This window comes from Delphinapterus leucas, chromosome 15, assembly GCF_059928025.1.
Source record: "Delphinapterus leucas isolate spDelLeu-1000000601 "Yukka" chromosome 15, BTC_Dleu_Yukka2, whole genome shotgun sequence".
NCBI lineage: Eukaryota > Metazoa > Chordata > Mammalia > Artiodactyla > Monodontidae > Delphinapterus > Delphinapterus leucas.
Window position 1 is genome coordinate 92975 of NC_143143.1, and position 26176 is coordinate 119150.

At 56.7% G+C, this 26176-nt stretch overlaps 1 protein-coding gene across 1 annotated transcript; it reads left to right on the forward strand.

The window, feature by feature from the left end:
• Positions 1-4281: 4281 nt before the first annotated feature.
• On the forward strand, positions 4282-5919 carry FOXL3 (forkhead box L3). The gene is made up of 3 exons (XM_022563533.3): positions 4282-4531; positions 4855-5023; positions 5279-5919. The coding sequence occupies exons 1-3, from the start codon at positions 4425-4427 to the stop codon at positions 5687-5689; spliced, it is 687 nt and encodes a 228-aa protein (XP_022419241.1). The 5' UTR covers positions 4282-4424; the 3' UTR covers positions 5690-5919.
• The last annotated feature ends 20257 nt before the right edge of the window (positions 5920-26176 follow it).

Below are 26176 nucleotides of genomic sequence, written 5' to 3' on the forward strand. Positions count from 1 at the left end.
AGGGGGCTTCGGGGCCGGCTGCAGTGAGGGGTCTGTGGGGTGCACACCAGGCCCAGGGCAGCCCCGCTAGGCTGCTGTGGCGGCTCCAGGCAGCCAGCCCTGCCCAAGGCCTGTGCTCTGTCCCATCCCTGCTGCAGGTCGCAGCACCCCAGCTACACTAAGCTGGATGTATTCCTGTGGTCACTGCCGTCCTGGGGGCCCCTGGGAGGCCTGCTCTGGGGACACAGCCCATGTCTGGTCCCCTTGCACCATCTAGAGGAGAACCTGAGAAAAGCAAGACCAGCCTCCCCAGGGCAGAGATGACCAGTCTGGCCTCAGAAGTCCCCTAGGTCCTCAGGATCAGAATCCAACACCTCAGAAGCAGAGGGGGTACAAAGACCCTCAGCTTCCTGGCAGATGGGTCCCTCAGCCAGCGAGACCATCAGCAAGGCCTGCCAGTGGCTACCCAGGCCCCAACCAGGCCAGCCTGTCCTTTCAGTGTCCAGGGGCTCAGGGTGGCCCCACCAGCCCCCCAGGCCAGGCTCGGAGCCCGGGTGAGGGGGCTGTCGACCTTGGTCCCCTGTTTTCCAGGACCTAGCACAGTGCCTGGGCCCAAAAGTACCTGTAGAGTCAGTGGGTCGTTCTTCAGTGAGTGCTGAATACAAGTTCTGTACACTGACACATACTTCCAACACCAAAGAAGAAGAAGAATATGGAATTCATCTGGAGGGTTGAAGTGCTCTGGCCTTCCGGAAGCTTCTAGAAGCACCATCTCCATGGTGCCCCTGGGTCTTGGCGCAGCCTTCCACCCTGGAGCTGTCTGCCCCCGCTCCACCCTTATTTCATTCATTCTTATTCCAAGTGCTGCTGAAACATCTCATCCTGGAAGGTTTCCTAGCCTTTAGCCTGGGTGACTGAAGTGCATTATCCCATGGACACCCCCCCCCCATGTCAGATCATGTGTTTCTGAGGTCATCTGGCCAGTGTCCACTTCTCACTAGACTGGGAGCCACGTGAGGACAAAAAGGAGCACAGCTCCAGCACGTAGGGGCCGACAGCTCGGCCTGGTTCGGGCCCCTCCGCCCTGGCCTGCTCCCCTGCCACGGAAACGGTCAGCTTCCACAGAGGCACAGCCCTCCCGGCCCTGCATCCAGGCTGGCCCGGTCCATCGTTCCAGCCTTTCTGAACCTCTGCAGACCCCACGCAGTCCCCGCCGTTGGGGTCGAGGGTTCCCAATTCTCCGTGTGTGGTAGCAGCCCCCAGGCAGGCCCCCAGGGGTCCACACCTCCTGCTATTCACGCCAGGTGCGCCCCTGCTGCCTGGTGCCCAAATTGTCTTTGAGGCCAATAGGATACGTGGGTGGTAGCCGGTCACGGCCAAACCTGGGCTACAGGACACCCCGGGCTCCTGCCCCTCTCTCTGGACCTATTGTGAAGGGGGAGAGCGGCCACGTGTGAGGATTTTTATTTTTTCACCTTTCCCTACTTTATAAACTTTCTGTAACAAACACAGCTTTTAACTACAAAACACAAAAGCGTATGAGTTGGGAGGGAGGGAGACGCAAGAGGGAAGAGATATGGGAACATACGTATATGTATAACTGATTCACTTTGTTATAAAGCAGAAACTAACACACCATTGTAAAGCAATTATACGCCAATAAAGATGTAAAAAAAAAAGCGTATGAGTAACTTATAAGACACTATAGCGATCACGTGAGTCCTGTCTTCCCCCACACCCTCCTCTTGTACCGTTTGTGACGTTTCTGCGTCAGACATGCTGGGTGAGGGCTGCTGGGGTCCAGGACTGTCCCCAAAGAGGCTGCAGCCCCCTCTGGCTGGTCTCCCACGTCTGCGTATAGGCCTCCCGGTGGACAGGCGTGCAAGCTCCCGCAGGCCACCTCCCGAGCCCTGGAACTGCAGTCACATCCTTTCCTGAAGGGCCTGGGTTCAAATCCTGCTCTACCCCACACGAGTGCTGTGATTTTGGGTGAGCTGTTTGCCCTCTCCGTCCGGGTAAAGGGGACTAAACAAAAGGCCTGACTCACAGGATGGTCCTGAGAAGTGAGTGAGCATAAAAAGCGAAAAGAACCTTAGAACACCGCTGGCCTATGACTGCAGCTGGTGCCGCCAGTATTAGTGGTATTGGGAGGGAATTTTTGGCTTAAAGACCAGAGAAACCTTCCTTCTCACTGCCGGGCCCCAAATTAATGTTATTTTCAGAAGTAAGTCAAGCAGGCTTCAGAAGCCTGAGAAACCAAAACACATTCGGAAGGTTTTCTAACCAACCAGACTTCTTTTTCTATTCAATTAAACCAGTGAACAAATGGAGCTGTTTCCTCCACCATCCGCTCTTTAATGCTTCAGAGGCCCCTCCCTGTCTCAGGACCTGCAGCACCTCTGGGACAGGGCGACAGCTGGCTGCCACCTTCCCTGGGCAGACTCTGTTTTGTTCCGAGAGGGAGCTGTGCGATTCCACACCCCCAGGCCTGGCCCACAGGAGACCTTTCCAGACGGTCCCCTGCTCTCTCTCTTCCTCCCGTGCATCCAGTGAGGTCCGCGAGAGAGCAGAACGTGCTTCCACCTGTCCTGTCCAGGGCTCTGGGCTCTCCCGCCAGCAGTCGCATGGCTTCAGCAACTCACCATCCTGTCCCCCCACCTGCTGCAGGTAAGTGGGCGTTCAGACCCATTCTTCTCTGACGGGCCTGTTCCCCTGGGCTTGAGCCGGTTGCCCTGAAACCTTAGTTCTCTGACAGATTCAAGAAGAGTCATGATTGTGCAGAGCTCTGGTTTTACTGCTGTGAGGGCAGGAGTCCTGCTACTTTCACTGTGCAGACCTGCCTCTGTCAGAGCTTCACCCAGGTCTCAGCTGTATCAGCCGCTGGTCCCTCTGTGCTGCTGGTGGTGTCCGTGATGTGGCTGGACGGCAGCTTGTCCAATGCTTCCCTGTTGAAGGACATCTGGGCTGATTCCAGTTTGGGGAAAAGAGGGATAAAGCCACTATGCACATGTGTCACAAGTGCTTGTGTGAAGTTGAGTCTTCACTTGGGATAAACGCCCAAGAGTGCAACTGCTGGGTCACATGGTAGTTGCAAGTTTAGTTTTAAAGAAACAACCAAAATGTCTTCCCAAGGGCTGTACCGGTTTACGTTCCCACGTTCCAGCATTTTACATTTTGACACCTGGCAGAGAGGAAGCTGGAGCCAATGAATGCATCTGAGCCCGAGTGCACCTCAGATCCCACCCGGACAGGAGCCAGAGCAGGAAGGGCGTGGGCGTAGCTGCCCCGGTGGCCCCAGGTCCTGGACACGCCCCACCCCAGCAGGCGACCACTCTTCTTCAGCAAGGTGGGCAGCAGCAGGCCCTCCTGGGCCAATGGGCTGGACTGAGCACAGGTCATTTCAGAGCTACAGGTGCAGCTTTGAAGGCGAAATCTTCTGGAAGACGATCCAGGTGTCCTGGCCTTGGGCAGACTCACAGACAGGGCTCATGGCCGGAATTCTGTAGATTATTCACGGAAATGCCTTTGGGTGGCACGTCCAACTTGAAACAAAGGGGCCCCCTTAAGATCCCACCTCACTTCTTCCTAAAGCGTCCTCCCCCTGTCTGCTCTCCCGCGTGCCCCCACCAGTGGCCCACTCCCACCAGAAGGGGCCGGTGAAGCAGTGGCTTGGCTGATGAGAAGAGCAAGCTCTTCACCCCAGGCCACAGGTGCCGGGTACAGGGCAGGTGGCCACTGGGCTCAGAGCCCCGCACCGGGCCACTGGAGGAGGGGACAGTGAGAGACAGTGCATCGGGGACACAGGGCGCTGGAGGATGTGTTGGACCCTGTGTCTCTGGCCTGGCTCTGATCCAGTGTCCAGGCAGGACACACCCTGGACCACCGCTGCTCTGGGGCTGCAGGCCGGAGGTGCAGAGCCTGGTGGGGAGGGGCGGTAGCCCCGCCCTCTCTGTGGCCTGGCTCCTGGCAGCGCAGGAGCCCACTATGGGGATCCAGGAGCCAGGGAAGAACCTACATGTCTCGGGGTGCGCCCAGGCTTGGGGGACCCAGCGAGCTCTGCCCTGAAGTCTGGGGCCGGCGCAGGAAGTGCGAGGTGCATCAGGCCAGAGTGGTGACGGTGGGCGCCCCGCCCGTCGATCCACCCAGCGCGCGGCTCCCTCCTCCTGCCGCCGGTCAGAGGCCCACCGCGAGCCCGCTCCGCTCCCCTCGGACGCTCTACCGGTGACTGGGGCCTCCCCCGCTCCGGGATTGGATGCGAGAGGACGGGGTGGGGGCGGGCGGGGGGACCCCAGAAACCCGGGTTCCCAGCTCAGGAGGAGAGCAGCCGGCAGTTCAGACGCTGCTGCGCCGCGCCAGCGAGAACCTCCGCGCAGACCTGGAGCGCCGGCGGGCGGCGCGGAGGAGGTGGCAGCAGCGGCGGCCCCGCAGGCGTCCGGCGCACCACGATGTTTGACAGCTCGCAGTATCCCTACAATTGCTTCAATTACGACGCCGACGACTACCCCGCGGGCAGCTCGGACGAGGAGAAGCGGCTCACGAGGCCGGCGTACAGGTGACCGCGGAGCCGGGGCGGGGCCGCAGGGGACAGCGGCCTTCCTCCGCGAGGGGGCCAAGACCCGCCTGGGATGAGGGAGGGGTCTCTTCTCGTCCGCACGTCTGGAGGTAGCCGAGAAGGTTCTCCACCCTCCCCGGGGAACCCCCAGGTGTGAGGCAGAGCTTCTGGGGTCTGCGCAGAGCGGCGCTGGGAGTTCTCAGCGCCCTGGGGGAAGGCAGAGCAGAGCGGGTCCGGCCGGGAAGGGCAGGCGGGGGAGGCTCCAGACTCGCTCCGGGGTCCCGCCTCCGGCGCCCGCCTGGCCTGAGCGCCCCTGTTTGCAGCTACATCGCGCTGATCGCCATGGCCATTCAGCAGAGCCCGACAGGCAAGGTGACCCTGTCGGGCATCTACGACTTCATCATGCGCAAGTTCCCCTATTACCGCGCCAACCAGCGCGCCTGGCAGAACTCCATCCGCCACAACCTGTCCCTCAACAGCTGCTTCGTCAAGGTGAGCCCCTTCGCCTCCCCCGCCCCCGAGCGGCCCCTGAGGGTCCCAGGTCTTGCGACACCTGGACCAAGTCATCCCTGATTGCCGGGGGGAGCGGGGGTGTACCGGCTCACCGGGCGACACCCCCAAGCCCCAGGTCCGGGCGCGTCGTTCCAGGGCTGCCCAGGGCTCACCCTAAGCGGCCCTGAATGAGCGCTCGCGGCGGGCGGGTCGCACCTGGGAGCCAGCCGGGCGCTGAGCCCCTCGCTCGCACAGGTGCCGCGGACCCATGGCCACGAGAAGGGCAAAGGCAACTACTGGACCTTCGCCGGCGGCTGCGAGTCGCTACTGGACCTTTTCGAGAACGGCAACTACAGGCGGAGGCGGCGGCGGCGCGGCCCCAAACTCGAGGAGGCGAGGGGGACGCGCGCGGCAGAAGCGGAAGCGCCCCGGGGTCCCCCTGAGCCGGCCACTGCGAGGGGGAACCCCGTCCCCCGCCGCGAGGCCCCAACTCCAGCCAGCCCCGCCGCCCTGGGGAGGGAGGCACACAGGGACATCAAGTTCAGCATCGACTACATCCTCTCCACCCCCGACCCCTTTCCCGGGCTCAGGTCGCCCTACGCGCAGGAGGGCAGATACCCCCGGCTGGAGGCCCAGCAAATGAACCTTCACCTTTGGACGATGTGAGAGGGGCTGAGGCTGCTCCGCCTCCGGGGCTGGCAGCCAATCAGTCTGGGGTCTTCTGGGTGGTTTTGGCCCACCTCAAGTGGAGAAGTGAGGTTCTGCCACATCCCACAAACTTCCACAGACTCAGGCTCAACGCTGAAACCAGCCTAGGTTGGAGGGAAAGAAGGCGATCTGATGAAAGGCACTCATTTCCATATTGTGGCTTTATCCCTTCAGATGAAACCCATCGGGTTCCCGTTTGTCGACTTAAGGGTTTGCTCTAGACTCACCGGGTGCTCCTGCTTGAGGACGAAGAACGTGGGTTCAGGGTCACATTCACTTAGAGTCAGGGTAACGTTGGAGCGTTTGCTGCATAGACGGATGCGCACGAAGCTGCCGATGAGCTAAGTGTCCAGTCAGTGAAGCTGGTGGGCATCTTCCTTTAGAGCTGAAAGCAATAATAATACAGTGCAGATGGTCGAGTCAGCTATTAATCAATCCCGTGAATGTTGCCCAAGGTTTTTGACTGTGTCCCTGTTATGGGTAATGTGATTGGAAGTGACAAATGCATCTCGTGTTGTGGGCAGAATATTTGATGATTGTTTTAAAACTTCTGTGTACTTTTTTTATAAACGAAAGAAGGAAGGAAGAAAGGGTGGGAGGGGGAAGGGAGGGAGGTCCAAATCTGGGACAGCATGGGGGCAAAGCACACTTTTCTTGATTCTTCTGAGCAAGGAGTAAGCCCTGTTCTGGCACGTTCCATCCAGCTGGTTTCCCGAGGAAGTAGACATTCCGAGGCAGGCGGCTGATAAATTCCTGCCACACTGTGAGGTGTATGGTTAGGGACTGCACAATTACCAGCAATGGAGGTGGGCGCACCCATTCGAAATGTAAATGAGTTAATTACCGTGTAGAGATGGGCATTTAAAAAACACAATTATGCACAGTGAAAGTATTTGACCAACCTTATCATTTTTCACCAGTCCTTTTTTGCAGAGTTAATTGCTTTCCATGACTTAATTTGAACATTAGTATGGATTACACCTAATCTGATTCACTAGGTGACAATGATTGGCTAATTTTGTAAATGGCAAAAACACACCCAAGGAGGCCGGCTGTCTCGACTGGGAACTATAGTCTTGCTTTATTGGACTCGGAGAAACTGGGGCTGGGGGTAGATGAAGGTAAGCAGCAGCTAGACAGGCCGAATCACGCAAAATACACGCTTACACTCGGCTTCGCACCTGATTCAGAAGGCTGGGCATTTCATTAAATCACAGAATTCCTTCCTTCACCGGCCCTGTAAATAGAAACCCCACGTGTTCCTTCTGGGTGGTTTTGAGAAGAGGGGGATTACTCATGTGAAGTGCCAAGCCCTGACTCCAGAGATGGGCACTGGCGGTGATGTGCCCCCTCGCTCCGCCAGCGTCCTCTCGGCCTGGCCAGGCCGCCAAAGGCAGCCTCTGTCAGTGGGAGAGGACCAGGGTCTGTAACGTGGAGATCGCTGCGCCTTCGCAAACACCCACGGCCAGAACTCTTTGCTGGGGAAGCAGCCAGTGTCTGTGGGCTCTCAGGGCTGGCCAGGCAGAGTGCTGAGCCCCCAATGCCAACTGTCCACTGGCCAGCACCCCAGCCCTGTTCCCCTCATCCCATTTACAAGTTGGGGACCTGCAGCACAGCAGGCCCAGGTCCAGGACGCAGGCGTGTGACTCCGGGGTCAGGCTGCTAACATACGGCTTCCTCCATGCCGTGGTCACATGCGTGTGTGCATGCATGTGCCTCGTGGACATGTGTTATGTCTATCTCATTCCTCTTACTTATACCCCCTTGTCAGTTGTGCCGAAAGCATCATTTTAAATTATACCAGGTATAATTCAGATGGTGACAGGATACAGGTGGTTCTATACACAAGTATACGGCATATAGAGTATCTGAAGATATATCTTTCTGCTACCAACTGAGCAAATAACGTTTCATTTTATCTTTCGAGTTCTCTTCCTGAGTTTCGTTCTGGTGATCAAGCCTCACGGAGATGGAAAGACCCTTTGCCCTGAGCAGACAATCTGGAGGCACCAGCCTTGGAGAGGAGGGAGGCCTCGGGTCGGCCTCCCTGCACACGTTCCTGGGCAAAGGCCCACGGCAGCCGCAGCCACGGGGCGGCACCGGGCCGCGAGACCTGTGTACTGTGAGGTGTAGCATTTGTTTTGCAAAGGATATCAATCACGTTTTTAGAAGCAAAGGGACATTTTCAATTTGCCAGCGTGTGACACCTTGCAACTTCAGAAAGCCTCCCAGCCCTCAGAGTGAATGGCATTTAATCCCCAACAACACAGCGGGGCGAGGGCTGGCCTGACCTATTCAAATGTCGCCTCCACCAGCCACACCTGCCCAACGCAATTATAATTAAACACTTTATGCCTCTCTTGCAAATCCGCTGATTGACCACCGATACGTACATCACCAGCACATTACCCCAAGCAGATGTCTGCCACACGCGTCATGGATCACCAGGTTTCCATTAGCGAAGTTGGGGGCCTGCGTGTGGACGAGGCGTGCGAACTGCCACTGTGCAGAGCAGGTTCCCGGGCTGTGTGGCCTCCCGCCCACGGACCGTGGGGTGTCCCTGTTCAGAGCAGCCGGCCGAGCGAGGGGCCTCCACCCAAGCTGGGTGCTGCAGGGGTGAGGGGAGGACAGGGTAATGACAACCAAGGGGAGGGTGGATGCCCCCTCTGGCAGCATCCCCTCACCCCCACAGGGCCACCCCACAGGGGTGGCTCCCCTCTCCAGGGCCCTCGACTGCCAAGCCTATATGTAAACACGAGTGGCCTTGCCCTGCCAGCTCCAGCAGCCCTGCGAGCAGGGACAGGCAGACACACAGCTCTATTTCACAGATGGGGAAACTGAGGTTCAGGGGGGCAGGTCCTGGGCCCCCCCTCCCCACTCCAAGTGCCCATTATGCCTGGCTGAGAAGGAGGTAACACACTCTAGCCAGGAGGTTAGAGGTAATCACACTCCGGGCCCCTCCAACCACTCACTGTGTCCACTAGCGTTCGACCCCTGAGCAAGTGCCAGGGACCCGAATCTGGGAATTCGAGGGTGTGGACCCCTGAGCAGACTGACCTTCCGCCCCCCACCCCCAGTCAGGGGGGAGTCAGCACTGCCCTCGCCCCCCACCACGAGGGTCAGCCTGGTGTGAGGCCCCCAGGCCTGACTTCAGGAGGAACCCAGGAAGGACAGTCTGTTACCTGGATTCGCTTCTGAGTTCGGCCAAATTAACAGTCCATAAACATTTGCAAAATTGCTGTTTTCATCCCATTAAAAATACCAAGTGCATCTTATGTAAATGGGCCTTGCATTTCTGGAGAAACCGGTTCCCCAGAACCGAAGGCACAGCTCGTCAGGCTGCCGCTGAGGACAAATTAACTGTCCTCACGTGCGGCTGTGCAATTACGTTTCCCCAGCTTTAGGTGACTTCAGGCCCAGAGTCCAAACAAGACGTGAGTTCACTCAGCTGAAACTCACAGTATTAGATTTATAATAAACTGAGAGAGGTTGCGCGGCTGTGCCGTTTTCAAAAAGCGGAAATGGGGTGGGAACTTTGGAGCTCCCCGTCCGACTTTGCTTGGCTCTGTGCGGGATGCGAGTGGGGAGGTGGGAGGGCGGGCGCTCCCTTCCCGGGCTCCTGCCCGGCCCTCACCCTGTTGCCCATCAGGTGGTGGTTTTCCGTCCACACTTCTCACCCAGGAGCCCGCCGTCCACTGGGGCAGCCGATGTGTGCCCCCTGCCCTGCCAAGCCCAGGGCCCCACGATCCAAGAGACCACACTGTTTGTCCCTGAACTGGGGGCAAGAAGAGAGAATTCAGACCAGCTGTCTCTTCAGACGCCCACGAAAAGCACTGGGTTCCAGATGGTGAGGGGATCCTTAACCATTCCTGCCATTAATTGCTTCATACCCGTCTCCATCCCTTCAAATGTAGATGGGGAGCCACAGACCGCAAGTTCCGGGGCCTCTCGGTGTGGGAGACGTGGTGGGCACAGCAAAGCCCGAGGCTTGAGAGGCCAGGCTCCTGTGGGCAACACCGCCTGCCCCCGCCCCACCCACTTACGGGCATCCTGGATTACAGAGCCTCACTCAGGTGACGGGGACAGGAGGGTCTGCTCCCTGCAAGAAGCCTGAGGAGGCCACGCCACTTGTTCTGGGGCACTGGAGCCTGGACTCCATCCACACGCAGGGAGCCTGGCATTTCAGCCAGAGGAGGGACACGGGAGGAAGGCCTGGTGCAATTTGTGGGGGCAGGTCAGGGGCTCAGCACGTCGCCTCCCTCAGATACTGGTCCAGGCCAAGGGCACCGTCAGTGGGATCGCTGTGTCCACCAGGTGTGATGGGAAGTCCTGTCTGCCCTGGGCCCTGGCCACTGGGAGCAGAGAGGGTTCCCCACCTGGGGTGCTCTGTGTGTGTCTGAACGCTGGGCTTGCACGGGCCATGTGTGTGTGTTTCCCAGGTGTGCTTCTGTGAGCCCTGGTGAGTGTGCACGTGTGGGTGTGAATGAGTGTACATTGTGTGTGCACATGGTTGAGCAGAGCATACACCTGCGAGTGTGCTCAGATGGGTGTGCACACAAGAGTGTGTGCACATACCAGTGTACACTCGTGAGTGTGTGTCACATCAACATCTTTTCCGGTCCTTTTTGTGCCAAGAAACGTGTATGCAAAGCAAAGGTGCCTGGGAGCTCCCCAGGTCTTGCAGGAACAGCTCCTCTGTGGAGTGGCTGGTGGGGGTCCCACTGGGGTCTCCGTGGTGAGCCCCATTTGCTGGAGCTGCTCAGCGGGACGAGGTGAGACGTGCTCTCAGAGGAGGGGCAACCCAGAGCTGATGGTTGTAAAGGTTAGTGCATAAATCAAAAGGAAATGTCAAAGGCCTTCTAACACTGATGGAGGTATAACTTGGAGCAGGACCAAGCACTGGGCACTTGCTCACGGAACCTCAGAAAAATCATGTCCGTAGCATCCCCAGACTGATGGTCCCTCACTCCAGACGCAAGTCTCTGCTGCCTCCCAGGTGGGAGCGTGTGCCCAGCGCTCAGGCGCGGGTCTGCTGGTGCTGAGGACATCCAGGACGCGTCACAAACACGGGGTCAAGCCACGAGAACTTTCCAAATGGCCCGAGAGCACGTGCAACCTGGGATCGTCCCTGAGGAGCCTGACAGAAAGCTCAGCAGATGCCTTCCTCCCCAAGACCTCCCCGCGCAGCCTGTTTCCTGCCCTGCTCGGTCGAGGCCCCAGTGCCTTCTGTCTGCCTGTGGCTGCCAGCCTCACGCAGGACACTCCAAATGGGGCCAAGACCCTCCCCAGGGCCTCCAGGCAGCCTCTGACAGGCAGGATCGAGCGCAGGGCCTGAGCCGTGGCGGGATGTCGGGGCTCCAGGCCTCACATCTGCAAAGGGCTGCAGGTACACTTTCTATATTATCTCCAAATGAGATGATGCTTTGCAGTCGGTATTTAACATTGTTAAATGTAAGCATTAAAACTACTCTTAAAACTCACAGCCCTGTTTGGCCAGTTACTCCATTAAAAAAAAATAATTTTTTAGCATTTCTACAACTGCAGTAAATAAAAGAGGCCCCTTCCCCTCTCTCTGCCTCAAGAGACCATGACCGTGTCCTGCCCGCCCACCCAGAGCCGAGAGGTGCCAGCTTCCGAGCTGAGTGGGCCTGGCTGCCCGGCTCTCTGCTCCCCGTGAAGGGCCAAACGTCAGGCCCTCCCCTTGGGCGCCTTCGCTCTCAGCCTTGCTAACTCATGCTTGTGCCCAGGCTGCCTCATCCAGGAACCTTCCCCACTGCCCTTCCTGTAACCCCAGGTTATAAACGTCTTATATTACACTTTGGTCTGGAAGCTCACAGTATTATACTTTACACATAGTTATACGCTCCCTCTTGAATAAAGCTTTGGGTATGGCATCAGGAATGTGTTAAAGTGTATTTTCCCCATAGGGTCATTTCAGCACCATTAATTCCCTCTCCCTGTGGGATTATTTTGATGTCTCTGTTGGAAATCAGTTGTCCGTGTATGGGTCTATTTCCAAACTCCCGTTCTGTTCCATTGATCTGCTCGTCTATTCGGCACAAATACCACACTGTATCTATGGCTATAGCTTTAAAATACATATGGAAGGTGTGGAGTGTTAGTCTCACAACTTTGCTTTTCTTTTTCAAAGTTGGTTGGGCTGTTCTAGAGCCTTTGAAATGCCAAATAAATTTTAGAATCAGTTTGTGAATTGCTACGAGAAACCTGCTGGGATGGATTAGCATAGTGTTGAAGCCATAGGTCAATTGCGGGAAAATTGACATCTTAAGTAGTTCATATTTTTGATACTACTATGAATTGTATTTTTAAATTTTAAAGGTCTGATTGCTTGTCGGTAGTCTACAGAAATACAATTAATTCTTGTATATTGATCTTGAATTCCAAAACCTTGCTAACCTCACTTACTAGCTTTTTGTAGTTTCCATCAGATTTTCTGCGTGGATGGCCATGTCTTCGGTGAATAAATTATGAGTTTTGTCTCGTGGCTTCCAATCTGGATGTGCCTTATTTCCTTGCTCTTTTGCACTGGGTAGAACCTCCAGTGCAACGTTGAATGGAAGTGGCAAGAGTGGGTATCCTTGAGGGGAAAGAATTCCACCTTCCACTGTGATGTGTGAACCCAGCTGTAAATTTATTTGCATTTATTTTGTAAATAGATGTTGTTTATCAGGTTGAGGAAGTTCGTTTTTTTTCCTAGTTTGCTGAAAGGTCTTACTGGGAATGGATATTGGATTTCGTCAAATTTATGTTGTTAATATGGTTGATTGCATTGACTGCAAATGTTAAATCTTCCCTAAATTCCTGGGATGAACTCCACTGGTCATTATATATTTTTCTTTTTATATATATTGGATTCAATTTGATTTTTTTGTTTAGACTTTTAATCTCTATGTTTATAAGAGAAATTGGGCTACAGTTTTCCTCTAAGGACATGGTCTGGCTTTGGTTTCAAGGTAATGCTGATCTGATCTTGTAGGATGAGTTTGAAAATATCCCCACCTCCTCAATTTCATGGAGAATTGGTGTCGAATTTAAATTTTAGTAGAATTCACCAGTGAAGCCACATGAGTTTTCTGTGAGGGAAGGGTTTTAACTACTAACTTGATTTATTTAACAGATATAGGGCTATTCAGGTTATCTATTCTTTAATAAGCTGTGGTGGTTTCCGATTTTTAAGGGATTTGTCCACTTAATATATGTTGTCTAATTTATAAAAATGGTTCCTAATATTCCTTTTTGTATCCTCTTAATGATCATAGACTCTGCAAGGATGTCGCCTCTCTCATTCCTGACATTGTTCCTTTTTTCCTGATCAGTCTACTTAGAGGTAGCAGAGAAGTGCCAACGCCCCCAGCCGACCTTGGATTCCAGGTGTGACTTCTCACCTGGAGGCACATCCTTCAGCCCTCAGCATCGAGGAGAAACCCAAAGAAACCCCAGTGACTTCCCACATATAACTAATTAAAGCCAAGGACTATTTGCCAAAACAGATGCACCAGTTGGGAAAACCCTGAATCCCCCCTCCAGACCCATCACTTCTAAAGCAGGCCTCCTACCCAGTGACCAAGCCGCAGTGGCCGGTCTCAGCTGGGGCTGCTGCCGGGAAGGATGGGAGGTGCCCTGAGCAGCTCACAGACTAGTGAGCTAGGGGCATGGGGGTCTGCTGGATGTAACCCAACCCCCCACCACCCTGGGGGTCTCTATATGACACCTCTTTTCATTGTAAACTATAACATATTTGCTTAAACTACTTTGATGTAAAGTAAAAAGTGAGCCCCCTGCTTACTCTCCCCTCGTATCCATCAGCTCCTGCCCTAATAAAGCTGAGAGACAGCCACGCCGACACTCAGTAGCTCGAGCAGTCAGCGCGGAGCAGAGCTGGACATGCCAGCGGCTATGCTCCACAGCTGAACTGCGCTCGTGTCGCCCCACCCCCGGGCAGGCTGGGCTCAGACTGCCATCTGCATTTTTTCTGGGGTTCAGACCGCCTGGAGGAAGCTCGTTCCATGATGTGGTGGCAGCAGAGGTACGAGAGGGCAGCCCAGCTGCAAGTCCTCTGCAGGCACCAGGTCCGCAGACATCCTGTGTCCAAAGCAAGTCACGTGGCCAGACCCCAAGTCCAGGGCCAGGAAGGACCCCTCCCACGGAAGAAGGGGGTGGGTGTCTCTGGATAATTTATCCACCTCACGCACTTGGCCACAATCCCAAACCCCAGAGGCAGCCGCCCTGAACACTTCATGTGCCGTGCCACACGCTGCTTTCTCTGCAGACACAGACCTATAATTGTACCCCACGTCTGCTGCACAAGTCGGGTCCTGCTCTGTGCACCCCAGGGAGCCATCGGCAGTGTCTGCCGGGCTCCGCGAGATCGTGGCAGAGTCAGACACGCAGCCTTACACCTCGCGTTCGCCTGTTTGTTTGTGTGGCCTGGCGTCCTCCAAAGAGGATTTGAGAACTTTGTGATGGCAGGACCATCCATACTGAGTTCTTACTGTGTCCCAGTCCTGTTACTTGCCTGATCTCAGGGGCGCCTCACACCAGCCTGGGCGTCAGCCCCCTGCTCCCTGCCCCAGGTGAGGGCTCAAGGTCATGGGGCGGGTGAGAGGCTGAGCAGGGGCACCGCCAGCTGTGCAGCTGCAGGGCCCTTGTCCCCAGCCTCTCCCGTGTGTGTCACGTGCCGGGGGGCTGACGCCCTCCCTGATTCCAGGACATCTGAGGAGGGAGAGGAGTAGCTGTGAGCAGGGAAGCTCTGCGGGGAGAAGGCCGAGGCCTCAGAGGCCCCAGTTACAAAGGTCGGGGGAACCCAGCCAGCAGCTCACGTCACAGGTCCTGGGGGAGGGGACGATGGTGGGGCAGGACTGGGGGCCAGGGCCCGTGCTAAGGGTGCAGGAGTCAAAAGGGAAGGAGTGGGGGCTGTCAGCCACTGGCTCCCCCTTGTCCCCCTCACCTGGCCCTAAGGTGCCACCAGCTGCCACACTGCAGCCCAGACCACTCCTCTCTGCTGGAGACCACCGTGTGCCGAGCAACCTATAATTTTATGCAAGCCCAGCTAATTTCAACCAGGACGTAGAGGCAGTGGGATTTAAAACCTGATCTAGGATTCAACGATAAAAAGACAAATAATTCAATTCAAAAACAGGCCAAGGATCTGGACAGATATTTCTCCCAAGAAGATGTACAAATGGCCAAGAAGCTCATGAAAAGATGCTCAGCTCCTAGGAATATACCCAAAGTATGGAAAACAGGGACTCAAACAGATACCTGTACACAAATGTTCATGGCAGCTTGACTCACACGAGCCAAAAAGTGGAAATCACCCACATGTCCACCAGTGGATGAACTGGATGAACAAAATGTGCTCTATCCATACAATGGAATATTATTCAGCCATGAAAAGTGATGCTACAACATGAGTGAGCCTGGAACATACGCCAAGTGAAAGAAGGTGTCACAACAGGCTGTGTGTTGTGTGATTCCAGAACAGGCAGGTCCATGGACGCAGAGAGTGAATCGGTGGTTGCCATGGAAGGAGGGAGGGGGGATGTGCGGGCCATGGCTGGGGATGCGGCGTTTCTTTTCGAGGTGATGAAAATGTTCTGGAATGAGATAATGGTGATGGGTGTCCAACATTGTGAATGCGCTAAAAACCACTGAACTGTACACTTTAAAACAATGAATTTTGGGGCTTCCCTGGTGGCACAGTGGTTGAGAGTCCGCCTGCCGATGCAGGGGATGTGGGTTCGTGCCCCAGTCCGGGAGGATCCCACATGCCGTGGAACGGCTGGGCCCGTAAGCCATGGCCGCTGAGCCTGCGCGTCCGGAGCCTGTGCTCCACAACGGGAGAGGCCACAACAGTGAGAGGCCTGAGTACAGAAAAAAAAAAAACAGTGAATTTTGTGTTATGTGGATTATATCTTAATTTTAGAATTGCACACACACAACCTAAGATGGGTGAGAGCCCTGCTCAGCACCTCTGGTCACAGAAACCGCACGTGTGTCGCTGTCTGAGCGTTAGTTTCCTTGTGCCAAGATTGGGGCCATAGTCCTGACTCACAGGGTTGTCGTGCCAACCAAGAGCGATAAGGCACAGAACGCCCGGTTATTGCACCAACTGGATGAGATAATGCACGAGATGTGACACGAGGCTCACAAACTGGGGCCATGCACAGTACGTCACCTGGCCCTGTGCCCATCACACCTGTGGGTGATCGAGCCTGACACCTGGGAGGTGGCCTTGACCCTACCTGCCTCCGCCCACAGCAGCACCTTCAGCCTTTGAGCAGAACGCGGCTTCTCTGTACAGCCTTCTCCCCACGCCCCTCACCTCGCCCCACCTCGCTTACTTGAGGCAGCAAGTGTCCTACCTGTTGCCGGTCCCCTCCAGCCATCCTCCAACCTGCCGCCAGAGTGGGCCCGCTGGAAACACGCCAGGCCCACCCCTTTCCCTGCCGCCCCCCTTGCCCCAGCCAGGCTCTCTTGCCCCCAGAGCAAAGCTCGGCTCCAGCCCTCACCCCTACCAGGCAAGGGCCGCTCCGCTCATCCCCCGCCCCTGCCCCGCCCCCTGGGCTCCAGCCACGCGGCGCCCTTGGAGAGCTGTCCCCAGGCCTGGAATGATCCCCAGTCCTCGTCCTCACTCAGTCTCCACTCAGGGCCGCGGCCAGTCCAGTGGCCTTCCTGCCCACGACCAAGCCAGCAACCACGCAGCGCTGTCTTCTCCCTTCGCTTGTTTTTTAACGGCACTTCCAGCATGCTTTATGATGTTGTGTTGTATTCACGATATTAACATATTTTGGCGTTCGCCCGTATCCCCCACTAGAATACAGGCTCCGCCCACAGACCAACCCTTCCCCGTGGCTGTCCCCAGACGCCAGGATGGCGATGGGCCCGTAGCAGCAGCCCGTGGGAGGCGCTACGGTGGCCTCCCGAGCTCGTTTCCCCAGCTGTAAAACGAGGGGAGCGGGTGATGGTCCACAGCCCTCCTCAGCTCTCCAGGTGCAGCGCAGGTGGCTCCACACCGCAGGTAGCGATGCCCTTGGCAAGGACCCCTCCGGGCACGGAAGCTGAGCCAGGCTGACCTTTGTGGAGCGGGCAGCTTCCGCTTCACCCCCACCCTCTCCCCACCTGCGATCCTGCGAATCGGCCTCAGGGTGCCTGAAAGCTCGGCATCCGCATCTCTCACAGGCGAGGCCCAGAGGGTGCACGCCCGAGCCTGGCCACCAGGTGGCAGCAGAGAGCCAGTGATGGGCCGGTCCACAGAGGCGGCAGCCTGGGGCGAGGGTGTTGGGTGGGAGGGTAGCGATCTGGGCCCCGCCCTCCCCAGATCCAAGCCCCGCCCCGTGGCCCAGGCCCCGCTGAAAGGTGCCCAGGTTTGGGGTCCACGGTCTTCCAGGACCACCTCCTGAAAAGAAATTGGTGCGGTGGATGATGCGGGAGGCAGGTGCGGGAGGCAGGGTGGGGGCAGGTGGGCTCTACCAGTCAAGCGAGCTTATCAACGGCCAGGCCTCTCTAAGCACCTGACACTCCTGTTCTCCTGACATCTTTATGAAGAAGACCCCGTTTACACCAACACTTAGAGAAACGTCTCACTGGGACACCTGGGGCACAAGCAGAGAAACCGAGGGGAGGGTGGGCTGTGATCCAGGCCCACGTGGGCTCTCCCCCTGAGCCAAGCTCCTCCCCCGTCCCTCCCAGCCCCCCTCACTGTGATCTGATGGGGGTCCTATAGGACAGCTGCCCATGAGATGCACAGGAGACCGACCCTGAGAAGCAGGCACAGATTCAGATCCAGGTGTCCAGCTCCTGTTTGCCCTCCTGTCCCCCTGCTCCCAGCTGTCCCCAAATACCTTTTCAGGGTCTCTGAGTGAACTTGAGGCCCAGTTCCTCCCATCCTGTCTGGGGAGGGGTCTTGCTCAGACCTCAGGCCAGGGCTCTTAGCCGACGTGAGGAGGGACCCCTGCACTGCTGCCTTGAGGGAGACCTTGGAAGGTGGTACCCAGGTGCCCCTTTGAGGGAGCCATGGAGTTTGGAAATCAGACTGACTCTAACCTGTCCCCCTAGTTTTTTGTACTAAAACAAACACAGATGCCCTCTGGAATAGAATGCAGCATTTCCATGAAATCCTATTTAACAAAACAGGAATGTTGGAGAAATTTTGAAAATGAGTGGGGCTGTTTGGGGGTGTGCCCCCAGATCCTGGTCAGGGGCACACTTTTAGTGTCCTCTGGTTTTTTGTGTTTTTTTTTTGCGGTACGCGGGCCTCTCACTGTTGTGGCCTCTCCCATTGCGGAGCACAGGCTCCGGACGCGCAGGCTCAGTGGCCATGGCTCATGGGCCCAGCCGCTCCGCGGCATGTGGGATCTTCCCAGATCGGAGCACAAACCCGCGTCCCCTGCATCGGCAGGCAGACTCTCAACCACTGCGCCACCAGGGAAGCCCCTCAAAGGATCATTTTTAAATGGTGAAATCATGACTATCATACAAATGTAAAAATGCATCAAAGATTTTATTCAGCTCATTAATTAATGAGGAAAGCAGTAACATGTTAGAACCAGCTCTCAGGAGAATTCAAAACACCACATTTATGGGAAATAAGGAATACTGAGGGAATTCACAAATGATGCAAAGCAGGTCCACCCACAGGGCTGTCAGCAATTACATTCGGCCAGACAAAATAAACTTGATTTCTATGGACAGAAATCACTTGCATAATTGTCAGTTTTCTGTAAAATAGCTCACACGGAAGGCAGAGATAACCCAGACAGGACCCATTTCCGTCTTTCAGGAAGGCTCCCGTGTGGGCCAGGCCACTGGTTTGCTCCCACTGCCTCAAAAGCGAAGGCCCTAGAAGCCAAGCTGGTCCGCTCCCTGGTCCAGGGCCTCTCTCCCAGCCCTCCGTCCTCCATGTGTAACCTCAGTCTGGTCTTCAACCCTCCTCCCTGGGAGAAGCTGCCTGCCTGTACTGAGTGGCAGGTTGGGAAGAGCCTGGCAGATCTGGGTTCGAATCCTGAGTGCAATTTAGTAGCTGTGCGATCTCGAAAACCACCCATTCCACGGCTGGGTCTCCACGTCTGCTAAATGGGAATGGCAGATTCGTCCACCCTGCCAAGCGACTGTGAGGACAAAACGTGTAGAGAGGATGCACCAGAGCTGGCTGGGTGTCTGGTTAGTAGTAGGAATGCCAGCCCCCCCACCAACCCAGCCCTCTTCCTGTGCCCCCCACCTCCTCCCACACACACCAAGCCCGGCCTCTGGGGCCTCGTGGCTCAGCTCTGGCAGGAGCCCCTCCTTGCCAGGTGAGCACGGGGACACTGGCCTGCATGGGCCTCCCTCCCTCCCTCAAGGCACTTTTAGCTCTCAGGTTTCTTGGAAATAAAACCTAAATGCCGGGACTTTGCTGGTGGTCCAGTGGTAAAGAATCAGCCTTCCAATGCAGGGGACGCGGGTTTGATCCCTGGTCAGGGAACTAAGATCCCACATGGCACGGAGCAAATAAGCCTACGCACTGCAACTACTGAGCTCGCGCGCCTCACCTAGAGAGACTGAGTGCCTCAAAGTACAGAGCCCACGTGCCCTGGAGCCAGCGCGCCACAACTAGAGAAGAGAAAACCCGCACGCCACAACTAGAGAGAAACCCGTACGCCGCAATGAAAGGTCGAGCAGGCCTCAACGAATCCCGCGTGCCACAACTAAGACCCAACACAGCCAAAAATAAATAAATAAAATAAATAAATCTTTAAAAAATTTTCAAGAAACCCAAATGCCTTGCCCTAGCATGCAGGCTCCCCTCATCTGGCCCTGCAATGGTGTAGATCCAGCTCCACCTGTGCTGTCTTGAGCATTCGAGGTTGCCCACCCAGCATCCATCCTCCCTCCGCATCCCCAGTGCCCATAGCCCACTTGCTTGGGACCAAGCTGCCCACACCCCCTCTTCCGAAGGGACCATGGTTCATTTGTATCCATCACACATTCCTGCCACGTGCGCCTGTTGAAGGATGGACATGTAACCTAAGGGGTCCAGTCAGGGTGATTCCCTGTGTGGACTGCTGCCACAGACACATTTTCTCTCCTTCTGGGCAGGGTGGTGTTTGGATGTGAAGTCTGGAACTGGAGCGGCTATTTTGTGCTCATGAGGCAGAACTGGATTTGGAATGAGGCTGACTATGCAGAAGACAGAGATGGAAAGAAATTGGGGCCCTGACAGCATTGTTGAGCCACTGGATCAGACCAGCCCTGAAAGCTGACCTGCTCAGGGACCTCTAGTACCGTGAGCCAGTCGACCCTCTTAGTTAAGGCAGTCCCAGCTGGCTTTTCTGTTACTTGAGGCCCAATGCATCCTAACTGACGCACTTCCCCTTGGCTGCAGCTGCAGCTGGTTTCCGTCTTTGTACTTGCTCTCCTGGGTGCTCCAGGCATTGGGAGACTATCTGTCCGGTGTGCTTTCTACCACCAGTCTGGCCAGCCCTCTGCTCTGCCTACAAGCTAGCAGGCATGTACGGCCAAGCCTCCAAAGGCCCCTGGAAGTGACCACTGTCCACAAACCAGGCTTGCTCCAGGCACAGTTCAGACAGAGGCTCGCGCTTCTTCCTGTGTGAGACCAGGGCAGGTAGGAACTGCCGTCACAGCCCCTGGACCCAGCACCCAGCCTAGCTGCCTGGCTGTCATCACAGCCTCTTTGTAAAGGATGGAGCAGAATGGCACAGACGGCAGGAGCACACGGGTCTCCCCTGGTTTTAGAACCTCTGGAATTTTCTCTATTTTATCTTCTCCTTTTCAATCCTCTAGAATATACAGGCTAAAACCTCCACTTCTTGGTGGGAGGCAAAGAAGTATCTGGGCTGGAGACTGATGGAGCAGACAGAGGCCCTAATGGATCTCTAATCCCATGTTGTTAGTTCACAGGAGCCCCAGGTTTCCCTTCCACAGCCGTCTCGTCCCCAGCCCAGGAGTGCTGGGCAGGCCGGCCGTGCCCTGTGTTTTTTTAAAATACCCTGAAATGCACTTCATGATTCTGGAAGCTTTGGTTGGTCTGCAGTCACAAGTGGTGCTTGTTAAAAATCCGTGCAGCCTCCCACATCAAACAAAATTAATCAGTAACAAGCGAGATGCTATTAAGTCATTTCCCAACACGGTAACTCAGGGGCAGCCCTATCTGATTGGCCAGCCTGGGCAGCCTCCAGAATTCTCCCCGTTTGTCTGTGTGAGGTGAGCTGGACACGAGGTGTTTGTCTGTGGTTGAGTCATGTGCGGGTCTCATTCTGTTGGACGTACCCCCGTTGACCTGGCAGGCGTGCTGTGGGCCCCAGACCCCCCCACCCCGCAACCAGCGGTTCCTTTGCGGCGTCCTCTTCTCGCTTCGATGTCGCCTTCCTGAAGGTGACATCTCTTGGTCCAGCAGGCCTAACCTCCCCCATATCCGTGCCTGCACAGGTGAGGTGGCTTCTGTACAGTTATTCACTGCACCGTTATTTATAATGACCAAAAGCCCATTCATAGGGAATTGCTCAATAAATCATAATAGGCCCATAAAATGAAAGACAGTTTTTAAAAAGAATGAAGAGTCTGGGTTTGGCTTTAATCAACCAGAAGCATCAGAGCTGCCTTCGTGGCCGGGACAAGCGTGGCAGAGAAGGGGGGCGTGGGGGCCCATCTCAGCAGAGCTCTCCTCTGGGGTCCAGGGCCCCCCTGCAGCCAGGCCCTCACCGCAGGACCTCCAGGAGACTCGCTCTGGGCAGGAGTGTCGGCCTGTGGTGTTGGGGGTAGACTGGAGAAGGCGCCCCTGGTGCACACCCACTGGGCCCCAACCTGGATTCATTGCTCCAGGAGGCAACGTGGTCTCCAGGATGTCAGGACACACCTGGGACAGAACCCCCATCCAGCTCACACCGGCGCGGCCTCTCACCCACAGAGTTAGTGCAGCTCCGTCCTCCGCAGGCAAGGCCGGGCCTCCGCTGCCAGCCTTCACCTTCAGAAAACGCCCGGGGTTGGACCACCGCTCCCTGCTGGCCGCTCGGCTGGACCTTCTCCTGCCTCTGCGTTAGGACAATGGCCTCTGACGCCCCTCGGCCTCGGCCTTCCCCAGAGATGCAGCTAAAGCAGGAGACACAGACTCAGCTGCCTGAGACACTGGCAGGGTCCCATGTGGCAGCCCCCACCCAACTTTTCTTTAAATAAACCTTTTATTTTGGCATATTTTTAGATTTACAGAAAAATCGTGAAGACGGTACAGAGTTCCTGAACGCCTGGAGGTCTCCCTGTTACTAGCGTCCCAAGAGTGTCTTTGCACAAATAACGAACTGACGCTGACATGCTGTCATTGACGCGCCCACACTTGTTGGATTTCATTCATTTTCCTGCTGGGCTCCTTGCTACTGCCAAACCTGCCTGGAGTTTGGGACCATGTTACTGTACTACCTGTTAATTCAATTATTTAATTTCTTTTTTAGGTGTGTCCCGACCTCACTCTGACCCAGGAGTGGACCCGGGCCCATGACTGTTAGGTCCAAGACTAGGTCAGGCAGCCACAGGTGTGAGTTCTGGGATCAGGGCTGCCATCTGGGGCAAGGGGAGGGCGGCGGGGACACTCTGCTTCGACGCTTGTCCGAGCCCCGGCTCCGCAAGGCCCTCGGCTGGCCTGGCTTCAGTTCTGCCAGCAGATGCGGTGTGGACGAGGTCCAGGCCAAAGCCCCAAGAACAGCCAGATGTTTTTTCTAGACTGCCCGAGAGCTCTTTACGGGGCGAATGGCCTACAGCATTTGCTTCTTGACCTCTGGGCACAGGCCTGCTGCAGCTTGTGGGGCTGCTCTCCAGGGGAAACGCCATCTTAAGTGTGAAATCTGGGTTAGGCGGGGAGGGGGCCCCAGGCTCACCCCAGCCCTGACCTGGAATGATCATTTCCCAGGGAAAGTATGGCCGTCCTGCAGGTGCCAGTGGTTCCGGGGGCAGGAAGAAGCAGCCGGTGTTCTACAGAGGACACTGGGCTCAGACTAGCTCCCATGCCCCGACCTCCACATACAAGACGGTGCAGGCTCTGGATCCCAAGGAGAGCGCCTGGCTGAGGGGAGAAAGCTGGGTCACTGAGGACCAGCCTGCATCCGCTCCCCAAGCCCTGCTGCCCAACACGCTATGTCTTGCCCTCTGCCTCGACTCACAAGCCGGCTGTGCGCCTGCAGAACCGTGTCTGCCCAGGGAAGCTGTCCCCTGACTCTCCGAGGTGCCACCTGCAGGGACAGCCCTCGGCGGCCTGCCCTGCCTGCAGGCCCCTCCTCTAGAGCAGGGGTCCTGCCCCAACCTGGGTTTGAGGCACTAACTTGGTAGGAGGGTTTCCTCCAAAGGAGCCCCCAGGGGAGGCGGCCCGGGAGCCCCCCAGATCGACAGCGGTGGGTTCCAAAGTTCATCCTGGATACCCCATCCATCCTTGCCTTGGGGGGCTCGCTTACCCCCATAAGTCCCTGACAGCTTGCAGGTGGAGCTAGACAGTGCAAGGCCCCTAGGAAGGGGGCAGAGGCCCCCAGCGGCCCTCCCACCCCCACCCCTCCCAGGTGGGCTGTCCCCTCCCGCCACCACTGACCCTCTGAAACTCCTTTTCATTCCTGTGTGGACAGCGCCGCTGGCCGCATCAAAGAGCTTCTATGGAAAGTCATATTTTTCCTCAAACCAGAAAAGCTGAGGCTCGGAGCACAGGCATTCCGCTCATTATTTAGAACTAACAAGTCCTCCAGGTCCTGGTGTCAGATCAAAGCTCAGAAATTAAAGTCTCCAGAAAAGGGGCAGACGGGGATCAGCAGATTTGTGTTCACTTATTTTTTTTCCTTCGGCAGCTAAAAAAAGGGACTCGAAATCTGCCTGGCAGTTTGGAAGTCTGGCCGGGGTTTGCGAGCAGCGAGGAGACAGCGTGCTCCTGGACGTGGAGCTGGAAATATTCAGTTGACATGACAATGGAGACAGCTTGGAAGTGTGTCATGTGTGGGTCTCCAGGGGCACTTGGTCCCACGCCACCGTCCTGTCCACACACGCATGCAGACATGTGTGTGCATACAGGCGTCCAGCTGTCCGCGGGAGCTGGTGGACACTAGGGCATCTGCACCCGGGGACGCACAAGGACCATGTCCACACACGTGTGCACACAGGGGCACCCCCAGGGAGAGTCCAGAGGCTCTGTGCTGTCCTCAGGGAGCCAGGGCTGGGCTGGCCTGAAATTTGTCCCACAGACCCGGGGAAAATGGCCCTGTGACCTCTGCTCCACACCCACACCCGTGGGAGGGGGCGGAGAGAGGGGGGTGTTCACAGAGATTACTGTTCCAGCCCTGGACCTGCTGGAGGCCGAGTGGGCCACCAGGGGGCAGGGGAGGCAGCTGGAGGATTGATTGTATTTGTGGACAACTCCCTTTCCTTGTAGGTGGAAGGTCACTCCTGATGCATTGATGCCTCAGCACTTCTGGGGTCCCTGCCTCGATGCCCAGTGGACCCCAGGGATAGGGCTCGATGCTAGGGCACTCATGCAGGGGTCTCGTGTGTGGGCGCAGCCTGTGTCAGGAGCTTGTCACGGGACCAGGCGTGGGCACCCCAGGGGGCAGAACCTCGTCCACCAACGAGTCTTTGGCGGGCGGGGGGCGGGTGGGGGGAGGACACAGCGTCCAGTCTGACACATGAACCGGGGCTGGTGTCCCTTTAATGTTCACCCAGAACCCCATCTCCAACTTTAGCACCAAACAGCAAATAAAGGGAAAGAAATGGGAAACAGCTGGAAATGCTAACAATGTGACTCCCCTTTTTTTCCTCAAAAAATGATAAAAATAGTGTCACAGACAAGTTCGTTTTCTAGGCAATGTTATTTTAGGCAGTGTGTATTAATGGCATGAGAATTAGTGCAAATTAAGTAATTAGGCTCAGGCTGGCAGCTGTGCTCACAGGCACCGACAGTCGCAGGATGCACTGCTCCCGGGCGTCCCGACCGGCTGGATGGCTGGGGGCGCCAGTCCCGCCTGGATAGGACATCCCGGGGACACCCATGCTCTGAGCAATTCAGAGGGACAGAGCGGCACCAGAATAGGCCTCATGAACCTGGCCAGACGCTGGGCAGATCTGCGGGGCCAGGAGATGCCTGGAACCCAAATCCCCAGAGCCCGCTGTCTCTGGGGTGTCCCAGGGGGCCAACCTGCCCGGCAGGAGATGGGCCCCACGCCCTCCAGAGGTGACTGGCTGGGCAGCCCGGCTCCTACAGAACTGCTGGCCCTTTTCACAGTTTCAGATGAGGAAACTGAGGCCCAGAGAGGGAAGCTGACTCCCCGAGCCGCAGAGCTGGGGGTCCGTCTCACTCACCTGCACACCCCCCCAGGTCTCAGGAGGACAGGCCTCAGCAGGACCTGCCAACCTGGCGGCGAGGGTGGCAGTGTCCAGACCGCATGCTGGCCTTGGAGAGTCCTCTGGGCGCTCCTGGCTTGGCACTGGGCACCCCTGGTTCCATGCTGCCTCACGGTGCAGGGCAGGCCCCTCCCCAGCCTGTTCTCCACTCGGCAGAAGGGTCTCGCAGGGGGGATGGGAGGGTTTAAAAGGGAGACTGCTATAAGGCACCTGGCAGCGCAGCAGGTATGGACGAAGTGACCAGTAATGACTGTCACCTCGGCCGCTGTCCTGAGCCAATGCACCCCCAGGCTCCCGCTCTGTCTCTCTGACACCCCGCAGCCCAGGGTTTCTTCCTCTCGCTTCAGCACAGCTTTAAGAGAAGCTTAGCTCTCACAGAACCTGTCCTCAGAGCCCTCTGAGCCCTCTGACCTACCGCCCGTGACCCCCAACGCCCCGAGGGCAAAGGTCTCTCCGCCTCTCCGTCCCAGCTCAGAGCCAAGCAAACAGCAGGCGCTCAAAGAGTGTGTGTGGCAGCTCGGATGACCAAGGGATGCTTCTTCCCTCCAGCTCTCCGCCCCCACCAGGCCCCCATCTTCCCAGGAGACTCAAGCAGGCCCTGATGCCACCCCGGGTGACGCGGGAAGCCCTCTCCGAGCACAGAGGCATTGCCGGCCACACTGTCTTGCTCTGGTTTTCCTCAGTCAGGGCCCACAAGGGGCTTCAGGAAGCATCTCGGGAAGCACAGTGGTGTCGAGAGTAGGACGGGGCAGGGGTGTCAGGTCACCGGCTGGTGCACAGATTCTGACGGCGGGAACAGCGCCTCTCAGCGCGGGTGGCCACGAGGAGCTGGTGTCGGGCCCTCGGCACCGTCCACGTCCACGGGAGCACAGAACCTCGGGCCGCTCATCCTGGACACTGTCTGTCACTGGTCAGAGGCTGCCCTGCAGGGCCGAAGCCCTGGCACCTTCAGGCTGCTCTCAGGAACAGGCACGTTTCCTTGGTAATGAAGAGAGCCCTCAGAGGCGCAGGTGCCTGGAGGGGCTGGTGGCTGAGGCTGCAGGTGAGCTTGGAGGTGAGCCAACG

Excerpts from the sequence above, each read along its gene's own strand:
- FOXL3 (XM_022563533.3), top strand. The coding sequence starts at position 4,425 with ATGTTTGACAGCTCGCAGTATCCCTACAATTGCTTCAATTACGACGCC. Across the intron at positions 4,532-4,854 it reads CTCACGAGGCCGGCGTACAG|CTACATCGCGCTGATCGCCA; the intron begins GTGACCGCGGAG and ends CCCTGTTTGCAG. Across the intron at positions 5,024-5,278 it reads TCAACAGCTGCTTCGTCAAG|GTGCCGCGGACCCATGGCCA; the intron begins GTGAGCCCCTTC and ends TCGCTCGCACAG.